Here is a 27,170-nt window from a genome sequence, read left to right as displayed (position 1 = left end):
TTTGTCTTTAATTTAGCTGGGCTCTCTCTCCTTTAAAACAACTAGCTAATCCTTCTCTTCAACTTTCTTTGACTAAACTGGACATCAGTCACTATTAGAAGAATCTCTCTGAATTTAAAAATTACAAATACTCTATTAGTAGAACTTTGATGATAATGTGTGGATTTGTGAAATGCAGTAATATTTTGGTTTAAAAAATATGTATCTGTAACTGACACTGAAGATGTTCCACTGATATGAATGCTAGAACTATACCAAAAAGGTTTTCTTTTTCGCTTTTGGTTAGGTTTCGGGGAGAAAACAACAACTCGTAAACCAAGACTCAGTCTTGGATTTGAATAAAATAAAAGAGGAAAAGACAATACCATTTATCTCTTGTAATGAGATGACATATGTTCTAGAGTTAGATTTTTTAACTAATTTCTATGAACTCCTTTAGGCCAAGAGTCTACCACTCATTTATTTATAGAAAAACTTTTCCATTTATTATCCTAATGAACAGAATGAGACAACACTGCTTCTCAAGGCAACCAGCCTAATCCTGGAGAGATACTCATGCACTACTAAAGATAAATATTTTTCTGCTTGGTTGGGAGCAAAAGACAGCCTAGCTTGGTGATGGTATGTACAGAAAGACCACCACGAGAGAGAAAGCTATAGCTTTCTCTTTAGTGATATCATTCTTATTCAACAAGTTTGGCTTCTCTCTCTCTTGAGAAAATATTACATGCCAATTCTGACCTCTTTTACCAAAATGGAAACACATGCTTGAAATGGAAGAAGCACAAAGCTTTCAGACCACTCTTCAAGCAGGATTTAAAGCTTTAGGAGAACACCATAAGGAAATTGCTTTTTAGGGAGGAAGAATTTAAATTCTCAACAGGACCAAAGGAAGCTAAGGGAGAACATCGGGCATAAGATGTTTCCAAACAGCTTCAGCATTCTGCTCATCAGCGTAAAATGCCTTTACAAGTGACTCATCACCATCATAGTTATTTTAGTCTTAAATACTTTTCCTGTATCTTTTGGAATTGTTTTTTGGTACTGTTAATATAGCATCAACTCCTTTAGCTCTACGTATAAGCACTCTCTAGAGTACACTTAGGGCCGAAAGATCAATCATTTTCAGCCAATACATTATGTCAACAGATTACTGAATTTTCTCTTTAATATAGCATTTATAAATTCTTTGTTTGTCCCAAGCAAGGAGGTGAATCCATATAATGTTTTAAAGCCTTAGGGTTGTGTGGACTGATATATATGTGTGTATACAGACACATAAATACATATATTTTTTAAATATAATTCTTTAAAAATATACTGATGGCCAGTGGTGCTGTGGTATAAAACATCTCAGAAATATTGGTATTTAAAAATGCCATATTTGGTGTACTTCTTGTGTTCAATACTGTAATACAGAGAAGACATATTAAGTGTAGTCTATAACTGACAAATTCTCAGAATACTGTTGGATCATGTTGTGATGGAAAAACTTGTGATTGTCAATGAAAACTGAGATGGAAACTCATAAAAAATCAGAAGTAAGTGAAAGTAGTGAAGTTTTCTGATGGTCTTATTTATCTTCATTCAGGACAGCACCCCTTCTGTCATCTCAGATAATATTGGTCATGGATTATTTTCTTCATTATGTTTTAATCCTGATGGTAGATTTGCTAGCAGCATATTTGATGTAGTAAGTAGATATTCAGATACCTGATGAACATATGCAATATTTGAATAAATTATAGTGTTATGCAAAAACTCACATGAGGAGGCACTTAAGTGGCTTGTTAGAAATGATCTTTGGTAAGAGCAAAATGAAAAAAGTGCTTCATTTAGTAATAATGAAAATATTTTCACTTACTAACACTGAATGTCTCCAGATATATTAAGATGTTGGTCAAACAGGTGAGAAAAATCGTAAATGCCAAGGCTAAAAACTTCTGCTTTTTGCTATTTGCGTTTTAGAGTCTCCTTTTAACAGATGATGACAGAAAATTTTCACATTCAGAGCTGGTCATTTTCATTCTTTTCAACTTATTTGGGGGAAAAATGAAGAAATCTGTATTGGGTACAGTATTGGTTGTACAGCTGGATGGTATTATTCTTCAGATCCACAAATTAACTAACTTACTTGATAGTTGATAAATTACTAATGTCCATTGTTTTCCAGAACCATTATTTTTCAGTGTTACTTCAAACTATACTAGGATTTTGTATCTAATCCAATTTAACTGGGAAGAAATAAATGCTTGAAAAGTCCAGGGTTTTAATGTCTTCTGAATCTGTTGTCTTTGAAATTAGGCATTTCTGTTAACTAATGAAAATTCACCGATGGTAATGATGTAAACATAAAGGAATTGATTAAATACAAAAATGTTAGCACTTGTCTTTACTGTACCTCTGGAATTTAAAACATAAGTCTTTCCTTTTATATTTTAGTCAAATGGCAGGTATCTGTATGTGTCACAGCAAGTCTGAAAGTCAAGAAATAGCTAGTAATATTTGAAAATCATTTTAAGTGTTCCAAGACATTGGAAAGTTATTATAGCTAATCAATAACATCTGAAAACCACTTAAAGTGGTCAGTTCACAGATGATATTGTATTTATTATGATGGTTTAAGCTATAATTGATGGAAAATAGTTAGCAATTGCATAAAAATAAAAAGAGATCTTACATTTATGGAATTTGGAAACTTGCTTTTGAGAGATGTTTAATTAAAGCAAAGTTTCTATTGTATGTGTGTTTTTTAAACCGTACAATTTGGCACATGAAAGTGCAGTGGGTAGTATGGCTGAAAGAAAACAGGTGGTGGTCCAGATATTACATAATAAGAAGGGTATCCTCCATTAGCAGCAAAGTATGGAGCAGGCTGATAAAAGCAAGTTACATTGTCTGTATTGGGTAGAATATTCTGTTCTCCAAGTACTTTTAAAGCCATAAGGGTGATCATATTGAGTGTCTGTCTTCTTTCACGACCCATGAGGCAAACAGTGCTTTCATTCACAACTCCATGCAAGGTCATAAGGTAGTCATACTTGCTCTTTTCTTCTCCTATGAAATGGTTGCAGAGGTACGATTCAATCTTCTTTTGCTGTTCTGCTACATCAGGAAAATCAATGAAAAACCTAGAACACATATAACGTTCCAGGATCTTGATTTCTGCTTCACAAGCTGGCTTAAAGTCACGAACCAGCAAGTTGCTGTACTTCAGAAGGCCGCCACCTCTAATCTCTTCAGGTTTTCTGGTACATATAAGTTTGTATTGCAAATGTGTCATTGCTTCTTGGAAGTCTCCATACATGCTTTCAGCTACCACAACAGGATAGGATTCTTTGGTTAGCTGAGCATTTTTGTCACTGTAGAAGTCTAACATGGGATCCAAAACAATTTGAAAGGAATCTACACTAAATTCAAATTGTCGTCTGAGTGAATTCACAAATTTTAGCTCTACATTCTTACCAGTGTTATTTGAAAGAGAGATGAGACTCCAACGATCATGCTTATTGCAAACTTTGACCATCTTCTGCACATAAGCCTCTTTCATGGTCTTTAGGGTGATCTTTTCCTTTTTTACACCTTTTGGTAAAAAGTCCAGGAGACAACCTAGAACTGCATCTTTAACAACCTGAAATTCTTGATCACTTGGTAGTTCAACACGAAAAATAATATCCAGATCCTTATAGCTGATTCCATTGTGGCTTGCAAGTATATAACTTGCTGTGGAACCATTTAATCTGGAATCTTTAACAATAATTCCTTGCTCTATCAGTTGATCTTTCACAACATGAATGATATCTTTTGGTTTTACCTCCAACGTGGGGAAATTCCCCCTTCCATGAATTGGAGTTACTTCATCTAACACTTGATCCAGTGTTACAACTTGATCCCAAGTGAGATTGCTAAATCTGATTTCAGACATTGTGAAGTCAGTAGACCAACTAGAAAGCAAGCAAATTATTGAGAGAAAAGGTTAGCATCTTGAAATCAGTGTTATACCTAAAGCATATGAAAAAGTTAAAAATAGACTTAACTTTGATGTAAACAAAATTAATACTAGGAAGTAAATTATCAATGTATGTAATCATGTTTAAATCTATAAGTGAAATAAAAGCCACCATGATTATGGCAAAATTGTTAGATCCATTGGTGCATGCAAACAGGCATTCTCAGGGATTTGTTAGAGTTGTAATATTTTTGATATAAAATTGTGGCCTTTCTCAATATTACTTCAAGTAAATACTATAATGATTGTACTAATTTTGTGGTATAAATTTTGTTCATGAAATAATCATAGTATATCACTGAGGTTAACTGCCATGAATTTAAAGTGAGATCAGAGAGCATGTCTGTGTGTGTTAGACCCAACTGACTGAAGAGCATAATGTTTAAAAGTAATGTATACCATCTTAATCCAAAAGCATCACAGTATTCTTATATATTATTCAGTTTCATATATATTACTGCTCTCATTTTAAAGAATATTACTGAAGTTCATTATTAGGGTATGAATTCCTTGAATTGCTTGAGGATAAGGATAGCACCTAATTCATTACCTCTTCTATGTGCCAAGTAACCCTTTAAGAAATGTTGGTTGAAGGAGATAATGAATGTTAGTTTAAAATGAAAAACAAATGAAACTACTAAATTTGTCTCCAAAATGAGAGCAAGAATATATAAAGGCATAAGATTCCTGAGCTTTAAAAAATGTTTTCTGCAGATGTGTAATGTGACATGCTCAGAAAACTTTACAGTTGGGGAGGTGTCAGGAAATTAAAATTTTAAACACTATAAATGCAATTAAATATAATTATACTATTATGTAGTTACGTACAATGACAGTTACTAAATGGATCTTCGAACAAGCTATCTAAGCAAATAAATCTAGGAAAGTAAATAAGGTTCATTATAGACATAGCTTTGAGTTTAGGCATTCTTTCCTGAATCCAGAAATAAAAATTATATGAAGCTTAAGATAGATTTATATAGACAGTATTCATATTTTGCCTATCTATGGAGTTATTAGAATAGAATTTGAATAGAATAGAAGAGAATTATGAAAATAGAATCTGAAAAGAATTAGAACAGAATCTGAATATTTAGAATTTAGTGTTGTGTATTTCCATAGTAGAACTACAGCAAACAGAATCATTTTATTTGACATCTGTAGAACCAACTTTGATAGTCCAAGCATTTTTGCAAAAGTCCAATTAAGCAAGGGCAGATCTGTGTCAGTGAGAAGATTAAACCTATTCTGTTTCTCTATATGAAATCTCCATAAACATAAATAGAAGAATATTTACTTTTATTATATGATGAAATGGCCCACATCATGTTTGTTTCATTTTAAGCCACATTAATTACTAATGTTCATACAGTTTCATCAGTTATGTCAATATCCAAATCAATCCTTAAAGATGAATGGGCTGAACTGATTACACATCAGGCTGTTGGATTTTGGTCATTCATTCATTAAGTGAAATGATCTATATAATGTCTTTAGGACACTGGAAAGAGCAAGATGCTATATGAAGGACAGAATATGCAGTAAGAACTGACATGCCTGTTTTCTAATTTCTTTTTCTAGAATTATCACTGAATTATTTGAAGCTAACAAAGTTTGTTATCTGCAAATTCTTGGATCTGGAAAAGTATTAATTCATGACATTGGCTGGCTTCATGTAAAAGCTTTAGGAAGATCAATCATTTATCTAAGAAATATTTTAGAAATGTCACATGTAAACTATACAATTTTAATTGATATAAAAAAGGTCCCAAATTCATTTTTAATATGGAAATCTCTTTTGCAAATGGCAATTTTCCTTTCCTTAATGGCAAATTTTCTTTGTCAATATTAGTTAAAGGTTAAAAATTCAATGGCCTAATCCCAGGCCCCATTTAATTTAAATTTAAATTTAATTTAAAATCTCCATTTAAATCTATACCTTTAATCACCAATGATCTGAGAACAAAGCAGATCATTTACATTGGTACACTGACATTATTGAAGTTATCAAATTCCTTTCCATATAAAAGTTTCCAGGATTTTCATGTGCAAATAAAGCCATCCAAAGACATGATTAAGTTTACTAGTCAGTTGCCAGAAGGCAGGAGGTCTTGATCAAAAAGGGGTCCTTCAAATCAAGAAACAGGAAGTCTCACTTTACATCTCAGATCTGCTCATAGATATTAGAGAAGGAAGGGAAGGGACAGAACTTTATTTCCCAGACAGAATCATAGTAAGATCTTGCAAAGAAGAATAAAGAGGTCTAAAGTTTAACTTCACTTTACACTATAAAAGTGCTGTTGGAAAACCGATTATCATTGTGCAACTATCTAATTGATGCTTGATTACCTGTGTAAATGATACCCAAATTTTCTGGTCTTCAGGATTTCCTAGCGAGCTTTAAAAAAATACACAAATAGAATATTTTAGGTCTAGTATTTCTTATTAAAAAAAGTCACAGTGAGTCCTGCCTGCTAAATGTGGGAAAAAGTGTCCTTGGTTCAGCAATATATTACTTAACTATCAAAATCAGGGTTTTCATAACCAGTTACTTTTTCTTCTTTTACCTTGCTCTGTCCACAACTACATAGACTCATTTTTTAAATCAAGCCTATTTTCCTATAGAATTAACATCTCACTATCAATCAAGGAATTCTGAGCTACCATCTCACCAACTACCTCTACAGCTATATGCACAGGAAATGCAATTTAGAACTTTTAAAAAATATCCTTAGAAAAAAGCATAATCATAAAAATAAATCTCTGATACCCATACAAACACATATACACATATGGACATATATGAGCACACAAAATATATTGAAATAGATGTCACGATGGAATAAATATAAGTGATTTATATTGATCTGGAATCTACACAAACCTCCACCAATGCTCACGTCTATTAACATGGATAATCAAGATTTGAGAGTAATGTTATGCTTCTCTGGTACATTTACTATCCATTTTCATGTAATGCACAATATCAATACAATGCTATAAGTACAAATTTCAAATATGACATTAAAACAATAAGACATCTTCATGTGTGGATTATGGCTTAGCACTTATCTGTTATACCTCATACAGCAGAATCAAATACTTATATACTAAAGACAAAAATAGTTAGAAAACATGTTGGGAAATTTAATTTAAATTGCTGAACCAAAAAACAAGGCTAAATATAAACTTTGGATGACTATCATACTAAAGGTAAGAAAATTCTAACAAAAATCATCCACATTATTTATGTTTCTGTCATAGGTACAGTATACTACTTAGTTACAGAAAGTGTGTTTCTTGAGCATGAAGTATACAGCTATGTTTTCATGTACTAAAAGCTCAAATTCAGGGCAGAAATCATTCAATAATTTGCCAGATAAACTCAAAGAGAAGCACAAAATCTGAAATTCCTGATTATTCTTCTCCAAATGTGGAGACCAGAAGTAGTTCACTATTTTGCAGAGCACATAAATCTTGCTCTGACTCTCTGCCTTCTTCCAATTTACCTATCCGTAAAGCTATCACCTTTTCCATCGCAATTAATATTAGTGTGCCTATAATGTACTGGACTATAGTAAAAATTAAAATCAAAACAAAGTGAATTCCATTATTCAATTGGTTAAATTCACCTGGGAATGTAAGGCAAAATAAATGAGTTGCCAAGATTTCACAAACAACTGTGAATAAATACTTGTATAATACAGTATAATTATTCTCCCTACCAACACTCTATGGTCCTTCTGACTGTAGGAACAGAAGGAGAACTTATCCATTGTTTTCATATTTGTATTAATATTAGAATAATATTTTCAAAGACAATGAGAAAAGACTTAAGACTTACATTGACAGGATTACTTTCAAGGATGCAATACAGTTGAATTAATATGATGGTTCAGTGGATTGGTCAGTGAAGATAGGAATTTTCATCTTATCACTGAATAAAGTCATGAATCAACAAGGAAAACTGCAGGGAACAAAAAAGCAACAATAGAGTTCCTGGATAAATGTTATATAGAAGCAATCATTAACAAAATGAAGAATAAAAATCACATGATCATCTCAATAGATGCAGAGAGAGCATTTGACAAGATACAGCATCCATTTATGATAAAAACTCTAAATAAATTGGGTATAGAAGGAAAATACCTCAACATAATAAAGGCCATATATGACAAACCCACAGCAAATATCATTCTCAATGGAGAAAAACTGAAAGCTATCCCTCTAAGAACAGGAACCAGACAAGGATGTCCACTGTCACCACTCTTATTTAACATAGTATTGGAAGTCCTAGCCAGAGCAATCAGGCAAGAAAAAGAAATAAAAGGGATCCACAATGGAAAAGAAGAAGTGAAATTGTCACTCTTTGCAGATGACGTGATTTTATATCTAGAAAACCCTAAACAGTCCACTAAAAAACTTTTAGAAATAATAAAGGAATACGGTCAAGTTGTGGGATACAAAATCAATGTACAAAAATCTGTTGCGTTTCTATACACTAACAATGAAGTAGCAGAAAGAGAAATTAAGAATACAATCCCATTTACAATTGCAACAAAAAGAATAAAATACCTAGGAATAAACTTAATGAAAGAGGTGAAAGACCTGTACACCGAAAACTATAAAACATTGTTGAAAGAAATCGAAGAAGACACAAAGAAATGGAAAGATATTCCGTGCTCTTGGATTAGAAGAATTAACATTGTTAAAATGTCCATACTTCCTAAAGCAATCTATAGATTCAACGCAATCCCTATCAAAGTTCCAACAACATTTTTTACAGAAATAGAACAAAGAATCCTAAAATTTATATGGAACAACAAAAGACCCTGAATAGCCAAAGGATTCCTGAGGAAAAAGAACAAAGCTGGAGGTAACACACTCCCTGATTTCAAATTATACTACAAAGCCATAGTAACCAAAACAGCATGGTACTGGCACAAAAACAGACACACAGATCAATGGAACAAAATTGAGAGCCCAGAAGTAAACCCACATGTTTATGGACAGCTAATATTCGACAAGGGAGCCAAGAGCATACGATGGAGAAAGGAGAGTCTCTTCAATAAATGGTGTTGGGAAAACTGGACAGCCACATGCAAAAGAATGAAAGTAGACCATTCCCTTTTGCCATGCACAAAAATCAACTCAAAATGGATTAAAGACTTGAATGTAAGACCCGAAACCATGAGACTTCTAGAAGAAAACATAGGCAGTACGCTCTATGACATTGGTCTGAGCAGCATATTTTCAAGTCCCATGTCTGACTGGGCAAGGGAAACAAAAGAAAATATGAACAAATGGGACTACATCAAACTAAAAAGCTTCTGCACAGCAAAGGAAACCTTCAAGAAAACGAAAAGACAACCTAACAATTGGGAGAAGATATGTGCAAACCACATATCAGATAAGGGGTTAATATCCAAAATATACAAAGAACTCATACAGCTCAACAACAAAAAAACCAACAATCCAATTAGAAAATGGGAAAGAGATCTGAACAGAGATTTCTCCAAAGAAGAAATACAGATGGCCAACAGGCATATGAAAAGATGCTCAACATAATTAGCTATTAGGGAAATGCAAATCAAAACTACAATGAGGTATCACCTCACTCCGGTCAGAATGGCTATAATTAACAAGACAGGAAACAACAAATGTTGGAGAGGGTGTGGAGAGAAGAGAACCCTTGTTCACTGCTGGTGGCAGTGCAAACTGGTCCAGCCACTATGGAAAGCAGTTTGGAGTATCCTCAGAAAATTAAGGATAGATCTACCATATGATCCAGCTATTCCACTGCTGGGTATTTATCCAAAGAACTTGAAAACACAAAGGCATAAAGATACTTGCACCCCTATGCTCATTGCGGCATTATACACAATAGCCAAGACTTGGAAGCAACCTAGGTGCCCATCAAGGGACGAATGGATAAAGAAGATGTGGTATTTATACACGATGGACTACTACTCAGCCATAAGAAATGACGAAATCCAGCCATTTGTGACAACATGGATGGACCTTGAGGGTATTATGCTGAGTGAAATAAGTCAGAGGGAGAAAGTCAAATACCATATGATCTCACTCATAAGTAGAAGATAAAAATGACAAAAAAACCCCACATAGCATTGGAGATTGGACTGGTGGTTACCATTGGGGAAGGGGGGAGGGGGGAGGGCAAAAGGGGTGATTAGGGTCACATGTGAGGGGATGCACTATAATTATTGTTCGGGTGGTGAACATGATGTAATGTATCCAGAATTTGAAATATGATGTACATCTGAAAAAAATAAAAATTAAAAAAAAGAAGCAATCTGATACCCCTTGTCCAGTAGTCCTACAAATTACACACACACACACACACACACACACACACACATAGAGAAAGACAGAAAGACAGAAGAAATGATTTTCGCATACATTGGGATTACATGGAAGGCTTGTAAACACACAGATTTCTGGGTCCTGGCTCCAGACCTTCTCATGCAGGTCAGAGATGGGGCCTGAATATTTGCATTTCTACCAACTTCCCAGGTGACACTGTTGCTGCTGGTCAGGGAATCATACTTTAAGAACCACTAATCTAAAGGAAACTAAGAAAGAAAAGTAAAGGAACAGTAGTCCTAATAGCAGTACCTAGTCCCTCATAATTTGGCTATTTCTATTTAATTTAAAGCATTATATTGAATCATGTAGGTAATTCTGATCAAAGTGAATGTTCCTTTAAAGTATAGGCTTTTTTTTCTTTTACATTTTAACAGTCCCATATTAATTTAAAGCTAAGAGAAAGTCTTGATAACGTTTGTATTAGGATTCTAAAACACACGTCTAACTAGTATCACTACCACAAATGATTGTATATAGAAGTGGACTTCTGTGCTTTAGAAACTGTCGAGACATATATATGCATATACCTACATATAGATAAAAGACAAACAGATTTTTATCACAATGTATTTCACCAATCCAAAGAAGTATGAAATATTATTTGCCTACTGGAAAGAGGTATTGGATATTTTATCTGTCATACTGCACTTGTCTCCAAGAGAGAATGTTAATGTCTGTGAGAAATGGTAAAATATGACAAAGCAATATTTACTTAAACTATAGTTTACTCACAACCAACTATTATCCCTTTAAAATTACAGGTACTCATTTCAGAAAAAATAGTATTTTTGTATATCAAGAAGAAAATACTATGATTACCAAATGATATTACTTTGATGTTTCCATCCTGTATTCAATAAGAATACTGGCCAATATTAGTAGTATAATGAACTAAATAAAAAGAAAAAGAAAACAATCTCTGAATCAAAAGTGTTAATAATCTCACAGAAATGTCTCTCACATTGTTCTCACCTTGTCAAAAGTAGGGTGAAGTATTACACTAACCTAAGAAAAAACTCCTACTGATATTTCACTCATTCAAATCTGAAAGAACAGTTAACAGAATACTAATTGGGATACCTATGAACACATAAACCAGGCTGTGTCAGAAAGAACCCTCTCCCCACAATGTTCACTGCTTTGTGTCTGTCTCTGTAATGAAAAATGTAAGATGTCTACTGTTTTGTTGTTTTCCCTTTCAAAACTAAAGTGACGTCAATCAAGTAGTTAGTTACTCAAACCATATTCCTTTTTTTAAAATTTTCATTGAAATCATGATAGTTTACAACCTTGTGAAATTTCAGTTGTACATTATTGTCAGCTTTTTTTTTTTTTTTTTGAGGAAGATTAGCCCTGAGCTAACTGCTGCCAATCCTCCTCTTTTTTTCTGAGGAAGATTGGCCTTGAGCTAACACCTGTGCCCATCTTCCTCTACTTTATACGTGGAACGCCTACCACAGCAGCCGGTGCCAGGTCTGCACCCGGGATCCGAACTGGTGAACCCCAGGCCACCAAAGCGGAACGTGTGCACTTAACCACTGCGCCACTGGGTCAGTTGTGTTGTAGGTGTACCACTTCACCCTTTGTGTCCATAACCACTCACCCCGCCTTTCCCCTGGTAGCCACTAATCTGTTCTCTGTCTACATGTTTAACTTCCTCATATGAGTGGAGTCATACAGAGATTGTATTTCTCTATCTGGCTCATGCCACTTAACATAATACCATCAAGGTCCATCCATGTTGTTGTGAATGGGATGATTTTATCCTTTTTTATGGCTGAGTAGTATTCCATTGTATACATATACCATATCCTCTTTATCCAACCATCAGTTGATGGGCACTTTGGTTGCTTCCACATCTTGGCTATTGTAAATAATGCTGCAATGAACATAGGGGTGCATGGGACTTTTGGAATTGCTGATTTCAGGTTCTTAGGATAGATACCCAGTAGTGGGATGGCTGGGTCATATGGTATTCCTATTTTTAATTTTTTGAGAAATCTCCATACTGTTTTCCATAGTGGCTGCACCAGTTTGCATTCCCACCTGTAGTATATTAGGGTTCCTTTTTCTCCACAACCTCTCCAACATTTGTTACTTTTTGTTTTGGTTATTTTTGCCATTCTAATGGGTGTAAGGTGATATCTTAGTGTAGTTTTGATTTGCATTTCCCTAATGATCTGTGATGATGAACATCTTTGCATGTGCCTATTGGCCATCCGTATATCTTCTTTGGAGAAATGTCTGTTCATGTCTCCTGCCCATTTTTTGATTGGGTTGTTTGATTTTTTTGTTATTGAGCTGTGTGAGTTCTTTATATATTATGGAGATTAACCCTTTGTCAGATATGTGACTTGCAAATATTTTTTCCCAATTAATGGGTTGTTTTTCTGTTTCAATCCCGTTTTCCCTTGCCTTGAAGAAGCTCTTTAGTCTGATGAAGTCCCATTTGTTTATTCTTTCTATTGTTTCCCTTGCCTGAGACGACCTGGTATCCGAAAATATCCTTTTAATACTGATGTCAAAGAGTGTACTGCCTATATTTTCTTCTAGAAGACTTATGGTCTCAGGTCTTACCTTAAGGTCTTTGATTCATAAATGGGGATAGAAGGAAATTACCTCAACGTAATAAAGGCCATATACGACAAACCCACAGCCAATATCATACTCAATGGGCAAAAACTGAGTGCCATCCCCCTGAAAACATGACTGAGACAAGGATGCCCTCTATCACTACTCTTTTTTGTTTGTTTGTTTTTGTTTTGTTTTGTTTTGTTTTGAGGAAGATTAGCCCTGAGCTAACTGTTGCCAATCCTCCTCTTTTTGCTGAGGAAGACTGGCCTGTTTTGTTTTGAGGAAGATTAGCCCTGAGCTAACTGTTGCCAATCCTCCTCTTTTTGCTGAGGAAGACTGGCCCTGAGCTAACATCCATGCCCATCTTCCTCTACTTGATATGTTGGATGCCTACCACAGCATGGTGTGCCAAGCGGTGCCATGTCCACACCTGGGATCCAAACCAGCGAACCTGGGGCCAGCAAAGCGGAATGTGTGCACTTAACTGCTGTGCCACCGGGCCAGTCCCTCTATCACCACTCTTATTCAACATAGTACTGGAGGTTTTGGCCAGAGCAATTAGGCGAGAGAAAGGAATAAAAGGAATCCAAATAGGGAGGGAAGAAGTGAAACTCTTGCTGTTTGCAGATGGCATGATCTTATATACAGAAAACCCCAAAGAATCCACTGGAAATCTTTTAGAAATAATCAACAACTACAGCAAAGTTGCAGGGCATAAAATCATCTTACATAAATCAGTAGCATTTCTATACTCTAATAATTAACTAACAGAAAAAGAACTCAAGAACACAATACCATTCACAATCGCAACAGAAAGAATAAAATACCTGGGGGTGAATTTAACTAAGAAAGTGAAAGACCTATGCAATGAAAACTACAAGGCTTTCCTGAAAGAGATTGATGATGACATAAAGAGATGGAAGACATTCCATGCACACAGATTGGAAGAATAAACATAGTTAAAATGTCCATACTACCTAAAAGTAATCTACAGATTCAATGCAATCCCAATAAGAATCCCAATGACATTCTTAACAGAAATAGAACAAAGAATCCTAAAATTCACATGGGGCACCAAAAGACCCCAAATCGCAAAAGCAATCCTGAGAAAAAAGAACAAAGCTGGAGGTATCACAATCTCTGACTTCAAAACATACTACAAAGCTACAGTAATCAAAACGGCATCGTACTGGTACAAAAACAGGTGCACAGATCAATGGAACATAATTGAAAGCCCAGAAATAAAACCACACATCTATGGACAGATAATCTTTGACAAAGGAGTTGAGGGCATACAATGGAAAAAAAGAAAGTCTTTTCAACAAATGGTGCTGGGAAAACTGGAAAGCCACATGTAAAAGAATGAAAATTGACCATTCTTTTTCACCATTCACAAAAGTAAACTCAAACCATAGTCTTTTGATTTAATAGTTGCTGGTGAGTAGAGCAGTAGCTATAAAAGGAATAAGTATTGGGGGCTGGCCCCGTGGCCGAGTGGTTGGGTTCGCGCGCTCCGCTGCAGGCGGCCCAGTGTTTCGTTGGTTCGAATCCTGGGCGCGGAGATGGCACTGCTCGTCAAACCACGCTGAGGCAGCATCCCACATGCCACAGCTAGAAGGACCCACAACGAAGAATATACAACTATGTACCGGGGGGCTTTGGGGAGAAAAAGGAAAAAAATAAAATCTTTAAAAAAAAAAAAAAAGGAATAAGTATTGAAATAGCTATGTAGGAATAAGTAAAATAAAACTTTTAACCAAATTGTTTTAACAGTGAGGATTGATTTTTTTTTTAATCCTCAACACTGCAGAAAAGTTTTTTTCTTGCTTGTTTATTGTGCTAACCCAAAGCGCAAGGATACCAGTCAGAGATAATAAAAGCAGTGAAAGGCAAAGCAAATGAGCTGCTTTAAATGGGATAAAAGTGATCTCTGCACCAATAGAGAGCTCCAGTGATTTAGTTGCCTGATTACAGAGAAAGCAAATTAAAAGTGGAAGTCTGTTTCTAGTAGTCATTTTATCAATAGGATCTGGATTGAAAATGAATGTACTTTGAACTCACTTTGCCTTGAAAATCTTGGGTATTTTCACTTTTCTCTACACAGCAACAATTTATCTATATATCTCAGCTATGTTGAGTCCACAGTAATTATGAATATTTTCTTTTCTGAATGTCTATTACATCTACTTATATAACCCTAGAGCAATGCTTAAAAAGTTCACCAAATCAGAATATATATCCTTTCTAAGAGACAGAGATAATTCCATAGAATAGCTCAGATTATATGCCAGGTGAAACTAGTAGCAGGATGTAAGAAAATATAGGTACACGTATGTAAAGTTGACCTCATGTAATCTAACCTATCTCTAAGTGAAGACTCTTAGTTGCAACTCCTTGAAGCAGACTCTTTCTCTATGGCTGTCATAGTAATTTATTCCTATGAGAGCTAAAGTTTTTAAAATGTGATGGTTCAAGGTTTAAAAATGTATAGAAAGTAAAATGGAAGTTAAAAAATTCTGAAGAACCAGTTTTTCTTTTCAATTAGATTTACTAGCTCTTTGTTCCACTAAAGTGAGAGTAGGTTTTGCTTACAAGGAAACATAGAAATAAGCCTGTGTTTAGAGTCTAATTGTAGAAGGAAATTTGTTCTCTATAAGAACTAGTACTACCATTAAGCTCTGTGGACAACCTATGAAATTCTTTTTTGTGTGTGAAGAAGATTGGCACTGAGCTAACATCTGTGCCAATCTTCCTCTGTTTTATGTGGGATGCCACCACATATGGCTTGATGAGCAGCGCTAAGTCCATGCCCGGGATCTGAACCTGTGAACCTCAGGCCGCCAACGTGGAGCACGTGAACTTAACCACTGTGCCACTGGGCCAGCCCCTAAAATTCTTTTTCATAAACACCATAATCACAATGTGTTTATCAGTTGTTCTAAATGGGCAGCTATTTTATAATCTGTTCAAAATATCTTGACTAAAAGTCATTGATTATAATAAAGTATTTGTCTGTTCCTCCTTGTCAACTTTTCTGTTAGCCCATTACATCCAAAAGGTTTAGTTGCAAAACAATCTTAAAATGTATTTCAGATTAAAATCTTGGAAAGGATGAATATTTTAAATGAAAAAGTATAAATATTTAAAAGGAAAGCTGTACATTTCTAAAGATTTTAATATAGACAAAAATTACAATAATTTGTGTATTGCTGAATTTAGAATTATTATATTGATGTGTGCTATTTTAACAGATCTGAAAAATCATCAGGAAATCATAGTAAGATTAAGCTATTTGAATACTTAAATGAAGCTTTTGTTATTGCGTGCATGTCATTTTTATATGATTGACCACAGTGCTTGAGTCCTAGAACAATACTTGTATCACAAAACACTGTATCACTTATGCCATAATACACTCTTGCAAGTCTATAGCATTAAAGATTCAGGAGGGAGTTCTCAGTACCAGTTCACTTTTAGCATGTCATTTGCAAATTTGGTTCTGATGAATGAGTCACATCACTATTGACACTAAAACAGTTCCAATTTAGGTCAACTCAAAAACTATTTCTGTTGCAAAGATTCACTTGTCCAGGATTCTACTAATGAAATGAATGGGTTCATTTTCCAAATTTATAGCCTCTTACAAATGCACCTCAGATAATTGTGAAGCTTGAGAAAAAGTATTTATTTTTAAATTTTCTTAATTTAAAAAATGATGTTTTTAATTATTTTAAAAATGTGTGTAACAACTTCATTTTCAACTACTAGAAGTGGCATAGTGCTCAGAGATATTATTGGGCTTATTATAATTAGGCTTGGCCCATGGAGGGGAAGAAGATCAATTTCTCCTATACCAAAAAATGGTGGAAGTGTTCAAAGTTTCTAGTTTCTACTCAAACCCACAACAAGGCAGGTATATAATTTCTACTTTACTGTTATCATATGCTGGTCTGTCATTCTCTCCACTTTATGACCACCTCTTTTCAAATACTATGCTTAGCTCCATTTCCCATTCTAACAGTCAGTGTTCTTACTGACTGAGAATTTATATGAATCCCTGGTTGGTTTCCTGTCATTGTTGAAAAAGGAAATAACTTGTTTGTGAAATTCTTATATGTAGGTAGAGCCACGATAAAAGAAGGTTTTGAGTTGAAAAGCTCAGATGAAAAGTGCTTTGGAACAATTAAGATAAACATGCCAGGTGCCTAAAGAAAAGAACACAAAGGTCCAAAGAGGAACAGCTCTGGATTTAAAAGTGTCATGCTCAGAAGTTTAAAAAGAACTGCCTTCCCCCAGGTTAAACCTCTGCCCATAATCTCAAAGAAATCTTACCACTTTCTTCCTACTCTGCCCTAATCTGCATACACACACTTTCTTGTGTTTGTTTTTATCTTTTGTGTTGCTGTGGATGTTGTTTGCTGCTTTTAAGTGTTAAAAGCATGCACTGTTCTAGGGAAATCATCTCCCAACTCCTTTCACGTTTAGTGCCAGTCCCCTGCAGTGGGAAGTGTGAAAGCTCAAGGCAAGCACCGCCTCCTTCCTCTTTCCCTCCGTTCCTTACAGTGGCTGGTAGAGGTTGACAGCTATGTGAATTCAACAGCCATCAAATCAGGCTTCTTTCGCTTCTGACGTACCTAATGCCTCGAGTTTCTGCCTCTCCAAACTGCCATCAACCTCAGACAGGGGAGCTGGCCAGAGAGAACTCCAGTTCCCTTTGGAGGGAGTGGCTGGGTAGGTATATCACTGAGAAGACTCAAGTGCAACAGGTTTCTGGGCAACTGCAAGCTAAAACTACCCGTGAGACCAAAGTGTCTTCCCCACTGCACTGAACCCTGTTCAGGTGGCCATGACTCTCAAAATAAACCCAGTAACCAGGCAAGTGTTCCCCAAGTCATTCCAGATCTCTTATCCCTTTGTGGATAACTCTGTCAACACTCAAGAGATCAAAGATTCTGTGGAGACTGAAGGGGATTCAAGAATTATAGCCAACACCATACACACCTTCCATATGACTCAGCAACACTATCTGAAGAAGCAGGAAAGTAAGAACTCACCAGAATGCTTGAGGAAAAAGCCTCAGCTTTTTTGTTTTTTTAAATCTCTGCTAGTATTTCTCCTCCTCTCCCCTCACTATGCCCTCTCGACTATAAGAACTCACTTCATCAACTGCTGCTCTCTTTGTATCAATCCAGGCAAGGAGCAACTGGAGAGGGGCAGGGATGTGACCCTAGAATGAGGCTTGGGAGGGGCATTCTGGTAAACACACAGGAGAAGGGGAGGAGCGGTCAAAGACAGAGAAAGAAATAGAAATGCAGAAATTAAAATACAAAGGAAGGAATAACGGAAGAAGAAAGGAAAGAAAGAAATGAAGGAAGAAAGGAAAGAGAACACAGAGAGCAAGCGCTTCAAACAGCTGCTGTCCAAGAGCAGCTGGGTGCTAAAATAACTTCCCCACACACACCCCTCTAGTCCCACTCGCCCACCCCACAGACTTCCCTTCCTCCCAGGCTCATCTCCTTCGTAGCATAAAACGATTTCCCCAGCAACCTGCCTTCAAGCAATTTACGGTGGTCCTTTGTATTGAGTCATATGGGTTCCATCTACCCCAGGCTGGGGATCTCTCCACTACTTTCTCCTTTAGTGCTGAACTTTTACAGTGGATTAATACTACCTTTTCTCCATTCCCACACAGAAAATTAATTTCCTCTTATCCCCATTAATACTGTCTGGCCCGTGTCTTTCCTACCTCCCACTCATCTAACTCCCCCCAACACCACACACACATACACACACACACACACAGAAACACACACAAATGAAAAACTCCTCCTCCCCACACCTCTTCAATCATTGTCAACATAAACACAAATTTAAATTCATGCCCAGAAGGCAGTTCTTCTAAAATAAGTGGCTTTTTTTTTCTAGTGTCTTTCTTTCCTTCACTCTATATCATGAGAAGTTCCCTCCCTCACTTCAATACCTCTGCTCTTTGTTTCGCTAGAAATATTTAGGTCCTTATGTTTTCTCCCATATCTATAGCCACTTCTCTCAAAAGAAAACAGCTGGATGGCATTCCTTAAAGAAAAAATTTCAAAATGCAGTCCTTGACAGTTTAAAATAGAATTGTCTTAATAAAATACACTAAGTTTTTGCTTAGTAATAGCAAATGTATTAATCTGATTATTGTTTCTAACCTTTACTCGCATTAAATTATTCTACTAGCACAAAACAGAGTTCACAGACTCAGACTGAATAAAAGAGATAATTAATGAGTGCTATATAGGGGGAAACAAACCTTGAAAGGAAGTTCAGGATTATAGGAAAAAACACATATGTAAATATACTTGATTATCTGATTATAACTTTCTTTCACTGATATGTAGCAATTAAACACATTTGATATGTAAAAAAGGAATTAGGCATAGACTTTTACTTTAATACTTCACTTTAGAAATGTCTGAAGTCAAATTATGAAAATCATTCACTATCAGGCTATTTATTGAGATGTCAATGTATTAGCAAATTAATCTGGCAGGTGTGTAATTACTTACCCTGGAGTTGTGAATAGACATAATTCTTGATACTACATCAACATGTCAGCTATATTATGTCTCTCATCTATTACTGTTGACTTAGCACAGAAAGTAAAATATTAAAATAGATGCTGATTTTCAGCACATTAACTGAGTCCAATTTTACCACAGCCATAATTATGGACACAATTACTAGTACAAGAGATAATTTTCTATGAAATTCAGCATATATGTTTTAGTTGAGTAAAATAAGTTTTTGAATAAACTGTAACTTCAATGTCAATTTCAAAGTCCACTCACAGTGAAAACTAAAAGAAAAAGTAATGAAACGCCCTGTCTCTGGGATTTCTCACCACGTCTTTTGATAGCACACTTTGTTAAATTTAACAACACTCCTACTCTGAAGACTAACTTTCTTCTCCAGAGCTCCCTATCAACTGATCTCCCCACATTCTCTGCATCTCACCTGCCATAACACCATGGGTACTGTTGCCAGGAGACTAAGAATACTACTGTTGCATCATCAATCCTCTTATAGTTAAGAGTATTTTCAAATGAAAAATTTATATGGGGCAATACTGAGTTCCAAATTTCAAGAAAAACAATGATACATTGGACATATTAAAGATTAAAAAATTATTCCTCAAGTTACTTTGACTTTAATAAAAAATAGTAAAGATAAGTATATAAACCATACAGACATACATATAGCCAAATATTTTTGTTTTATTGTAACTGTCAATATGTGAAATCAAAAACAAGTTATAATTTTTGAAATACAGTCTTTTGGGAAATATTGTCTATTTAAATTTTATCCCCCAAATTAACATTGTTTTAAAAATCCTTAAACAGTTAAAAAGCATTGTGGTTGATTAGCATTTGAAAATTGTTATGAATGTTATGAAAATTAATATAAAACCATTTGAAAAGACAGAGTTCTTCCCAACATATTGCCTTGTTATAACATGTCGCATTTATAGAAATCATTCCATAACCAGTTTTACAAAAAATATCAAAATTGAGAAGATAGGCAAGCAAATAGATGGAGGAAGAAAATTATTTGCCAAAGCCAATGATCCGTGGGATATGTTTTGGATCTGTATGTATGTATGACACGTATATCATTTTATAGTAAAATGTAGAAGGGACTAAGTACATTTTGAAAAGGTCAAAGAAGAAACAAGATACATGCTCAATTTTTTTCTGGCACTGTAATATATGTCAAAAGAATAAGACACAATTTTTGAATAACATCTAAGAGTATAAACCATATATATAAAAAAGAGAATGCTAAATCAGAGCTTAATCTGAAAAGGAGAACATATCTGTACAGTTTCTAAAGGAAAAATAAAGAAATTACATGATATGTAATACTGAATATAGATTTTTAAATTTTAACTTTTTGAGTGCAGAATTTTTAAACATATAATTAAATGGTAACAATAACTAAAAATTATATAATGCTTATAATGTGTCAGGTACTAAGTGCTTTAATTAACTCCTTTACTTTTCACTCAAAAGAATAAAGAAAATCAGAACAGTTCAAGATTCAGGTGAAAAAATTAAACAAGTTATACAAATAAATTAATGAGTAGAGTAACAGATAAAATAGCTCAGAATTAACTAAGAGGCAGATAGGCACAGGGTTGGTGGGGTTTAAGTAGAGTTTAAAAAGTTAAAACAATATAGTAACAAAATAAAAACAGTACATGTAATAGTGACAAAGACAGGAAGGATTCTTCTGAGAATAAAAAGACAAACTAGAAGTCAAAAGACAACGATCGCTAAGTAGCTGTTTAGTGATCAAATGTGTGATTTCAGCCCTACGCATTCCAAAGGTCACAATTTCCAATTGGATTAGTAGTACCGTATCTCTTTGACTCAGTTTGATATATATATTTTAAAAATCATTAAAGATTCTTTTCTAAAACAAGAATGATCTTAAAAATTACTGAGTAAATAGTTGCATTTCAGGGTAAAACACTCAATTCCTTCCCTGAGCTCTTGAGAAAAGTAGAAGAGGAATTGTTCTCTGAAGAGCCAGAAGGGTAGCAATCAGGATGATGGACTTTGAACATGGTGTAGACAGTCAAAAGCATCCTTGAATGGGTTTCTGAAAATAAGCTGCTAGTAACAGAAAAGACTCAACATTTGAAGTATATAGATGAATATATCCCTGACCAGTGACATATATCTTGAATGAAAACTATTTGTCATCAGCTATGAACTAGTCAGATAAAGAGCACTAATACCTACTTCCCGATGGGCGTTGGTTAGGATGAAGAACAGTTTGCCTAGGATTTTTCACTTCATCTTATTTTACCAGTAAAATGTTGCTATATTTTAAAAGCTATACTACATTGTGGAGTAGTAAGTTCGGCATTATTTTAATACATATTTTTGCCTTTTTGTTTCAGTGATTCAGACTGAGTGGTCCTTAAAAACAGATACTCACTGCAGTAAACTCAAAGGTTACATTTGGTCAACAAATTTAATATCAAAACTCCAGATTCAATATCCATTCAATATCACTTTGGCAAAAGAAATGGGTAAGAGTAAATTGAAGGTACCAAAAGATCTTGAGTAAGAAATCAGATCATTTAAAAACGTAAAGTTATTGTGATACAGTACAAAGCTTTGTCCTTATCTTCCAATATTTCTTTGTAAACCAAATAGTCTCTACTGGTTTTTAAAACAACTAGATATGTATTGGGAGTACAGAGAATGATGGAGACTATATAAATGCTACTACAGTGCCTCATCTGAAATGCCTGGGGGATAGCAGGGCAGATATCTTTTGAATTTCAGAATTTTTCAGATTTTAAAAAGGCAATATGGGGATACACAGTATACATTATATAACACTTCCATTGGGATCTGGGGTATCACCCTGTAATCAAACACATCAATATTTCTGTAGTGAAACATATGATTATTCACACTAAATGGGATAAATAAGTATAATAATTGGCACCTCACATTCTTAGGTTTTGCTATCCAGCCAGTTCAAGTTAGGTCAGGTTTTACTACCAAAATTAATTATGAAAACATTTTAGACTTTCAGAGTTTTTTTAAAATTTCTCAGTTGTGGATAAGGGACTGTGGGTCTATATATAAAGACTGATTTCACACTGGGAATGTCTCTAGCCAAGGAAAAACAGTTAAGAAAGTCAATAAAGCCAATTCCTATTTATACATCTATTACCCAAAGCCAGAGTTTTGTTTAGGATCTCCATGTGATTAAATCTACAAATGTCCAAGAGTAGATAAATATTTATTTGAAATTTTATAATTACATTTCAATTTCACTGATGGGACCCATGCACAGTCAACACTATTATGTTGAAATTTTACCTGAGACTATAATCAATTACTCAAACTATCCTATCTTAATTATAATTCTTTACATTTCAACAACTCTTTAGTGTTTACCAACCATGTTTATATAAATTCTCTTATAAGTCTGAAAGGTAGATAGGGCAGGCATTATGGCGTCATTTCATGGATGAGGAAATAGATTCATAAGGATAAATGGCTGTTATTTATCCACTGTCCAATGCTGTTTTATCAGGGTCTTTCTGTAGGGCATGGCCAATATAATTGATTAGTGCTGAATGTGGATTGTGTAGAACAAAACATTGTGGGTAGGTCAAAGAGTTATAAGACTGTGAAGGAACGGCTAAGAAATGCTCACCCATAAGCGAAGTGCCTTAAAGCCCAACATATGGCCTCTCAGAGATGCCTAGAGACTCAGCTTTGTACTTGACTTTTGAGACACACTTTATTACACTCACAGCAAAAATGTAACCAGGACTCTGACTCATTAATTTGCTAATTAATCTTGCCAGTACAGACATATACCAGGCAGTACTATTTAGTACACTCATTTCTCATTATTAAAGAAAACAATGCTCTTCATCATGCTTTAATTTTGCCATGTCTCATTGAATTTCATCTCCTAAAAAAACTACACTCAGAAATAAAAGTGAAGTTATTAATCATAGGATCTAAGAGTTATACAGAGCCTAAAAATGGTCATTTGTCCAATCATCCAACCAATTCTTGAATTCTCCGTGCAACAGGCTTGCCTAACATGCAGTCACAAATTCAACCCTATATATCTCCAATGACAAGTAACACACTCTAAAGCAACCCATTCCAGCTTTGGATAGCTCTGTCAGAAAGTTCTTACACTGAACTGAAATCTGTCTTTCTGTTACTTTTACCCACTGGCTCTAGTTCTACTGCTTTGGTGGGTAGAGAAGACGTTATCCTTCATTACCATGAATAATCTTCAAATATTTAAAGACAATGTTTGAGTCTCCCACGAGATGTCTTTCTTCCAGGCAAATAAATACCTTACTTCCCCCAACAATTCTTTATATTGTATCATTTTGAATCTTCTTAACATCCTGATCACAATATTATGAACATGCTCCAGTTCTGTTTGTTTATATATTGAACAGATTTCACTAAGTATTTCCCATATGTCTAGATATCTCTTTAAAAGTGCAGCATAAATTACAGGGATTCCTATTTAAAATTATATGTTTTACAATACATAGTGACCTTGTTGCTAACCCTTGTCTTCTATTCTTAAGAAGTGCTCAATTGGTGAAAAGTATTTAAGAAAAAGCTGCTGGTAAATAAATAGGATGACACATTTTAGGTGCTAATTTATAAGATAAAACAAGTTATAACTTTGGGTGCTGTACCTTAACTCAATTTTATAACTTAAAGCAACAAAAAACTCAAATCTAACAGTTTTTGAGGGATGTTACAATGTTACAAATTGATAAAGATATAAAAATACATCAGATAAGCAGTCTAAATGGCTTAATAAGCAGAATTATGAAGGAAATTGAAGTATTTATTCTGCAAAGAGGAAAAAAAAAGGAAAATATCAAGCCGCCATTGGCATCAGAGGTGTATTTCAAGAGACAAAACAGAAAGAAAATAAACTGGGACCTATAAATCTTCAAATCCAGCTCAGCTGGCCGAGTTGTACTTATTGACCAGCTCAGGATTAATATAAAAGAAACGGTGGTAGATGGAAAATAAATGACAAATAATTATGAAAGAACATTGACCGCTTCTTAAGAAGGTAGCCTATAAGGTAGCTAACGCAGTAGACCAGCAACACTCAAACATTTGGGCCTCAGGACATTCTTTACACTCAACAATTGAGGAACCCAAGAACTTCTGTTTTTGTAGATTATATTTATCCAGATTTACCCATCAGAAATAAAAACTGAGAGATTTTTTAAAATTCCAATTTTTACTTGAAAGCTTACATTTTGTCATTGGCAATGAATACTGTCAGTTGTCTTCCTTGAAGTGAGACTCACTTCATTCATTTTCAAAAAATGTCTGCCAAATACCCAAGTCAGAATAACTATGATTTGTCAGTAGTTCTTTCAAGTAAAAATGGTGTTCCATGAATAAAGCAGCTAGGAATTCAAATAATTCAATTCAAACAATTCTCAATTCAAACAATCTTATAAGTGCTTTTTCTGGAGACAACCATCAAATTTGGTATGAGGAAGAAGTGCTTTCTGCCTATTTTCCCCTCTATTGTACAGATTTTAAAGAGATGTATACTCAAGGGTCTAGAATTAATAAAATTAATAACTTTTACTGCTTCACCAAGGACATTGAGTGAAACTGGCTTTTTTTTCTCCCTGTGAGTATATTGTGGTGAAGAATACAAATGACTACTACTATAATTTAGTACCAGTGCTTTGATTCATGCTAAGGTGCTAGTAGTTTTACTCACCATCACTTTTGCCCAAATGTCAACACAGCATATAACGAAAATAACACTTTAGTATTATGAAAACAGTTTGACTTCATGGACCCTCCAGAAGAGTCTTAGAGTCTCCTAAGGATCCTTGGACTACACTTTGAGAACTACTCCAAAGGACTATACCTACAAGCATGGTTTCCCATTAATTTTTATTTGCACCCACAGCTTACTTTAGGTTACTCTATGCTTTACCAAATGAAATTTTAAATACTTATAATGAATAGAAAGGTTTTGTTGCTGTTCCTTTGGGAAAAGGGGAACTAAAATCTAATAGCTATTTTACACTCCCAAATTCATCTACACTTCAGAGCCATGTAACTCTCTATTGCTACTTGGATGCAGCAAACTCACATTTACAAGGGAGAGAAAAAAAGAACAGAAAATATTTAGTAAATATAAACTCATAGTTCACTGTGTATGGTGATAATTTAAAATGAAATAAAGAAACAAATAGAAAAACTGTATAAAACTCATAAAGGATAACTTTGAATAAATTTTATTTTCATAAGATCAAAAATAAAGCTGTATAAGTGTCCCTTTGATTTAATATCACTTTTCAAACATTTCTATACTAATAAACCTTCTAGCAAATTAATACACATCCCTTACATAAAACATCAAGATTTCTTTGTTGACAAGGATATTTTAAGTTTGGGAGAAATAAAAAACAGAACATGACTTTAATCAAACAAGATCTAATGGGTTTTATATTATCAAAATTTCTTGCTATTTCCAGAACATACTTTAGGCTTTTCTGTCTTCAACAATTTGTTCCTTACTCCTCAATGCTTCCCTTAAACTATGCCTATAAAAACCCTTCCCTAACCTCTTCTCTCCCCAAATCTGCCTAACAGTCATCCTTCAAGCCCATTTCAAAAGCCATTTCATCCCCATAGCCTTTCCTAATCTCTCTTACCTTTCGCATATGCTTGTATCTTTCTTATACCTATTAGCATATTCTCCTTCCTATTAATTTTTTTATATATTTATTTTATCCCTGTTACTAATATGTTTCTGAAGGAACAGATTAGTCTTTTCCATATTTGTATACTCTTCAAGGCCTAGTACAACGCTTTTCTAAATAAGAATAGGTTGAATTGAATCTACAAACATTTACTGAACTCATATAATGTGTAAGGCACAGGCTAGGTGATGTATATATGAAGTATAAGACCATTATTGACTTCTAGCTCTTATAATCTGCCAGAGGAAATAAAGGATGAAAACAGCAAGATATGATGGTAAATTAAAAGTATAATGATTTAGATAAAAAGGTCAGAGGAAGATTTTGGGCATGAGCTTATTGAAGTTCTCCCTCAGTTATGGCTGATGATACGGTCAGTGAGACAAAAATCCCATAACTTTTCATTCATTATTAAAATTGTGGAAAAAATGGATAGTTCCTCCAAAGTACTGTCATCACAGTGGTCCTCAACCAGGAGCAATTATGCCCCCCAGCGGATACCTGGCAAAGTCTGGAGACAATATTTGGCTGTCACAACTGTGAGCAGAGTGATTGCTACTAGCCCCTAGAGGCAAGGGATGTTCTAAACATCCTACACAGGACAGCTTCCCAGAACAAAGAATTACACAGCCTAAATGTCAATAGTGCCAAGGTTGAGATACCCTGTGTCATTAGGAAGTACACGGATATTTACTTAGCTTCACTGAGAAGTACTGCTAGTAAAAGAACACTAAGGTTTCTAAAATGTAAGGTTCCATTTTATAAAACTGTCAGAAATTCCTGGTTTAAGAAAGGAAAATGATAGTATGTTATCAGGTAATTAATAGTGAGTGTATTAAAGGTATTTCACTTTGTCTATTTTGCTGATTTTTAGGCAGATTCAATTATTTAAACTAT

General features: G+C 34.7%; 1 protein-coding gene across 2 annotated transcripts in view; it reads right to left on the bottom strand.

The window, feature by feature from the left end:
* Nucleotides 1-458: 458 nt before the first annotated feature.
* Nucleotides 459-27,170, bottom strand: part of TENT5D (terminal nucleotidyltransferase 5D) — a 62,155-nt gene continuing 35,443 nt past the window's right edge. The window contains exons 1-4 of one of the 2 annotated variants that reach the window (XM_023633561.2): nucleotides 19,522-19,979; nucleotides 7,854-7,976; nucleotides 6,359-6,407; nucleotides 459-3,944 (exon numbers count right to left, since the gene is read on the bottom strand). In XM_023633561.2, coding sequence (XP_023489329.1) covers nucleotides 2,753-3,925 — 1,173 coding nt within the window. In that variant the 5' untranslated portion in view covers nucleotides 3,926-3,944; nucleotides 6,359-6,407; nucleotides 7,854-7,976; nucleotides 19,522-19,979 and the 3' untranslated portion in view covers nucleotides 459-2,752. Of the gene's footprint in view, nucleotides 3,945-6,358; nucleotides 6,408-7,853; nucleotides 7,977-19,521; nucleotides 19,980-27,170 lie in introns of those variants that run through there. The other variant, XM_023633560.2, reaches the window with a different exon arrangement.

Source organism: Equus caballus, chromosome X (genome assembly GCF_041296265.1).
Source record: "Equus caballus isolate H_3958 breed thoroughbred chromosome X, TB-T2T, whole genome shotgun sequence".
Classification (NCBI taxonomy): Eukaryota; Metazoa; Chordata; class Mammalia; order Perissodactyla; family Equidae; genus Equus; species Equus caballus.
The sequence above is the reverse complement of the archived record's forward strand: the minus strand, read 5'-3'. Positions and strand labels throughout refer to the sequence as shown.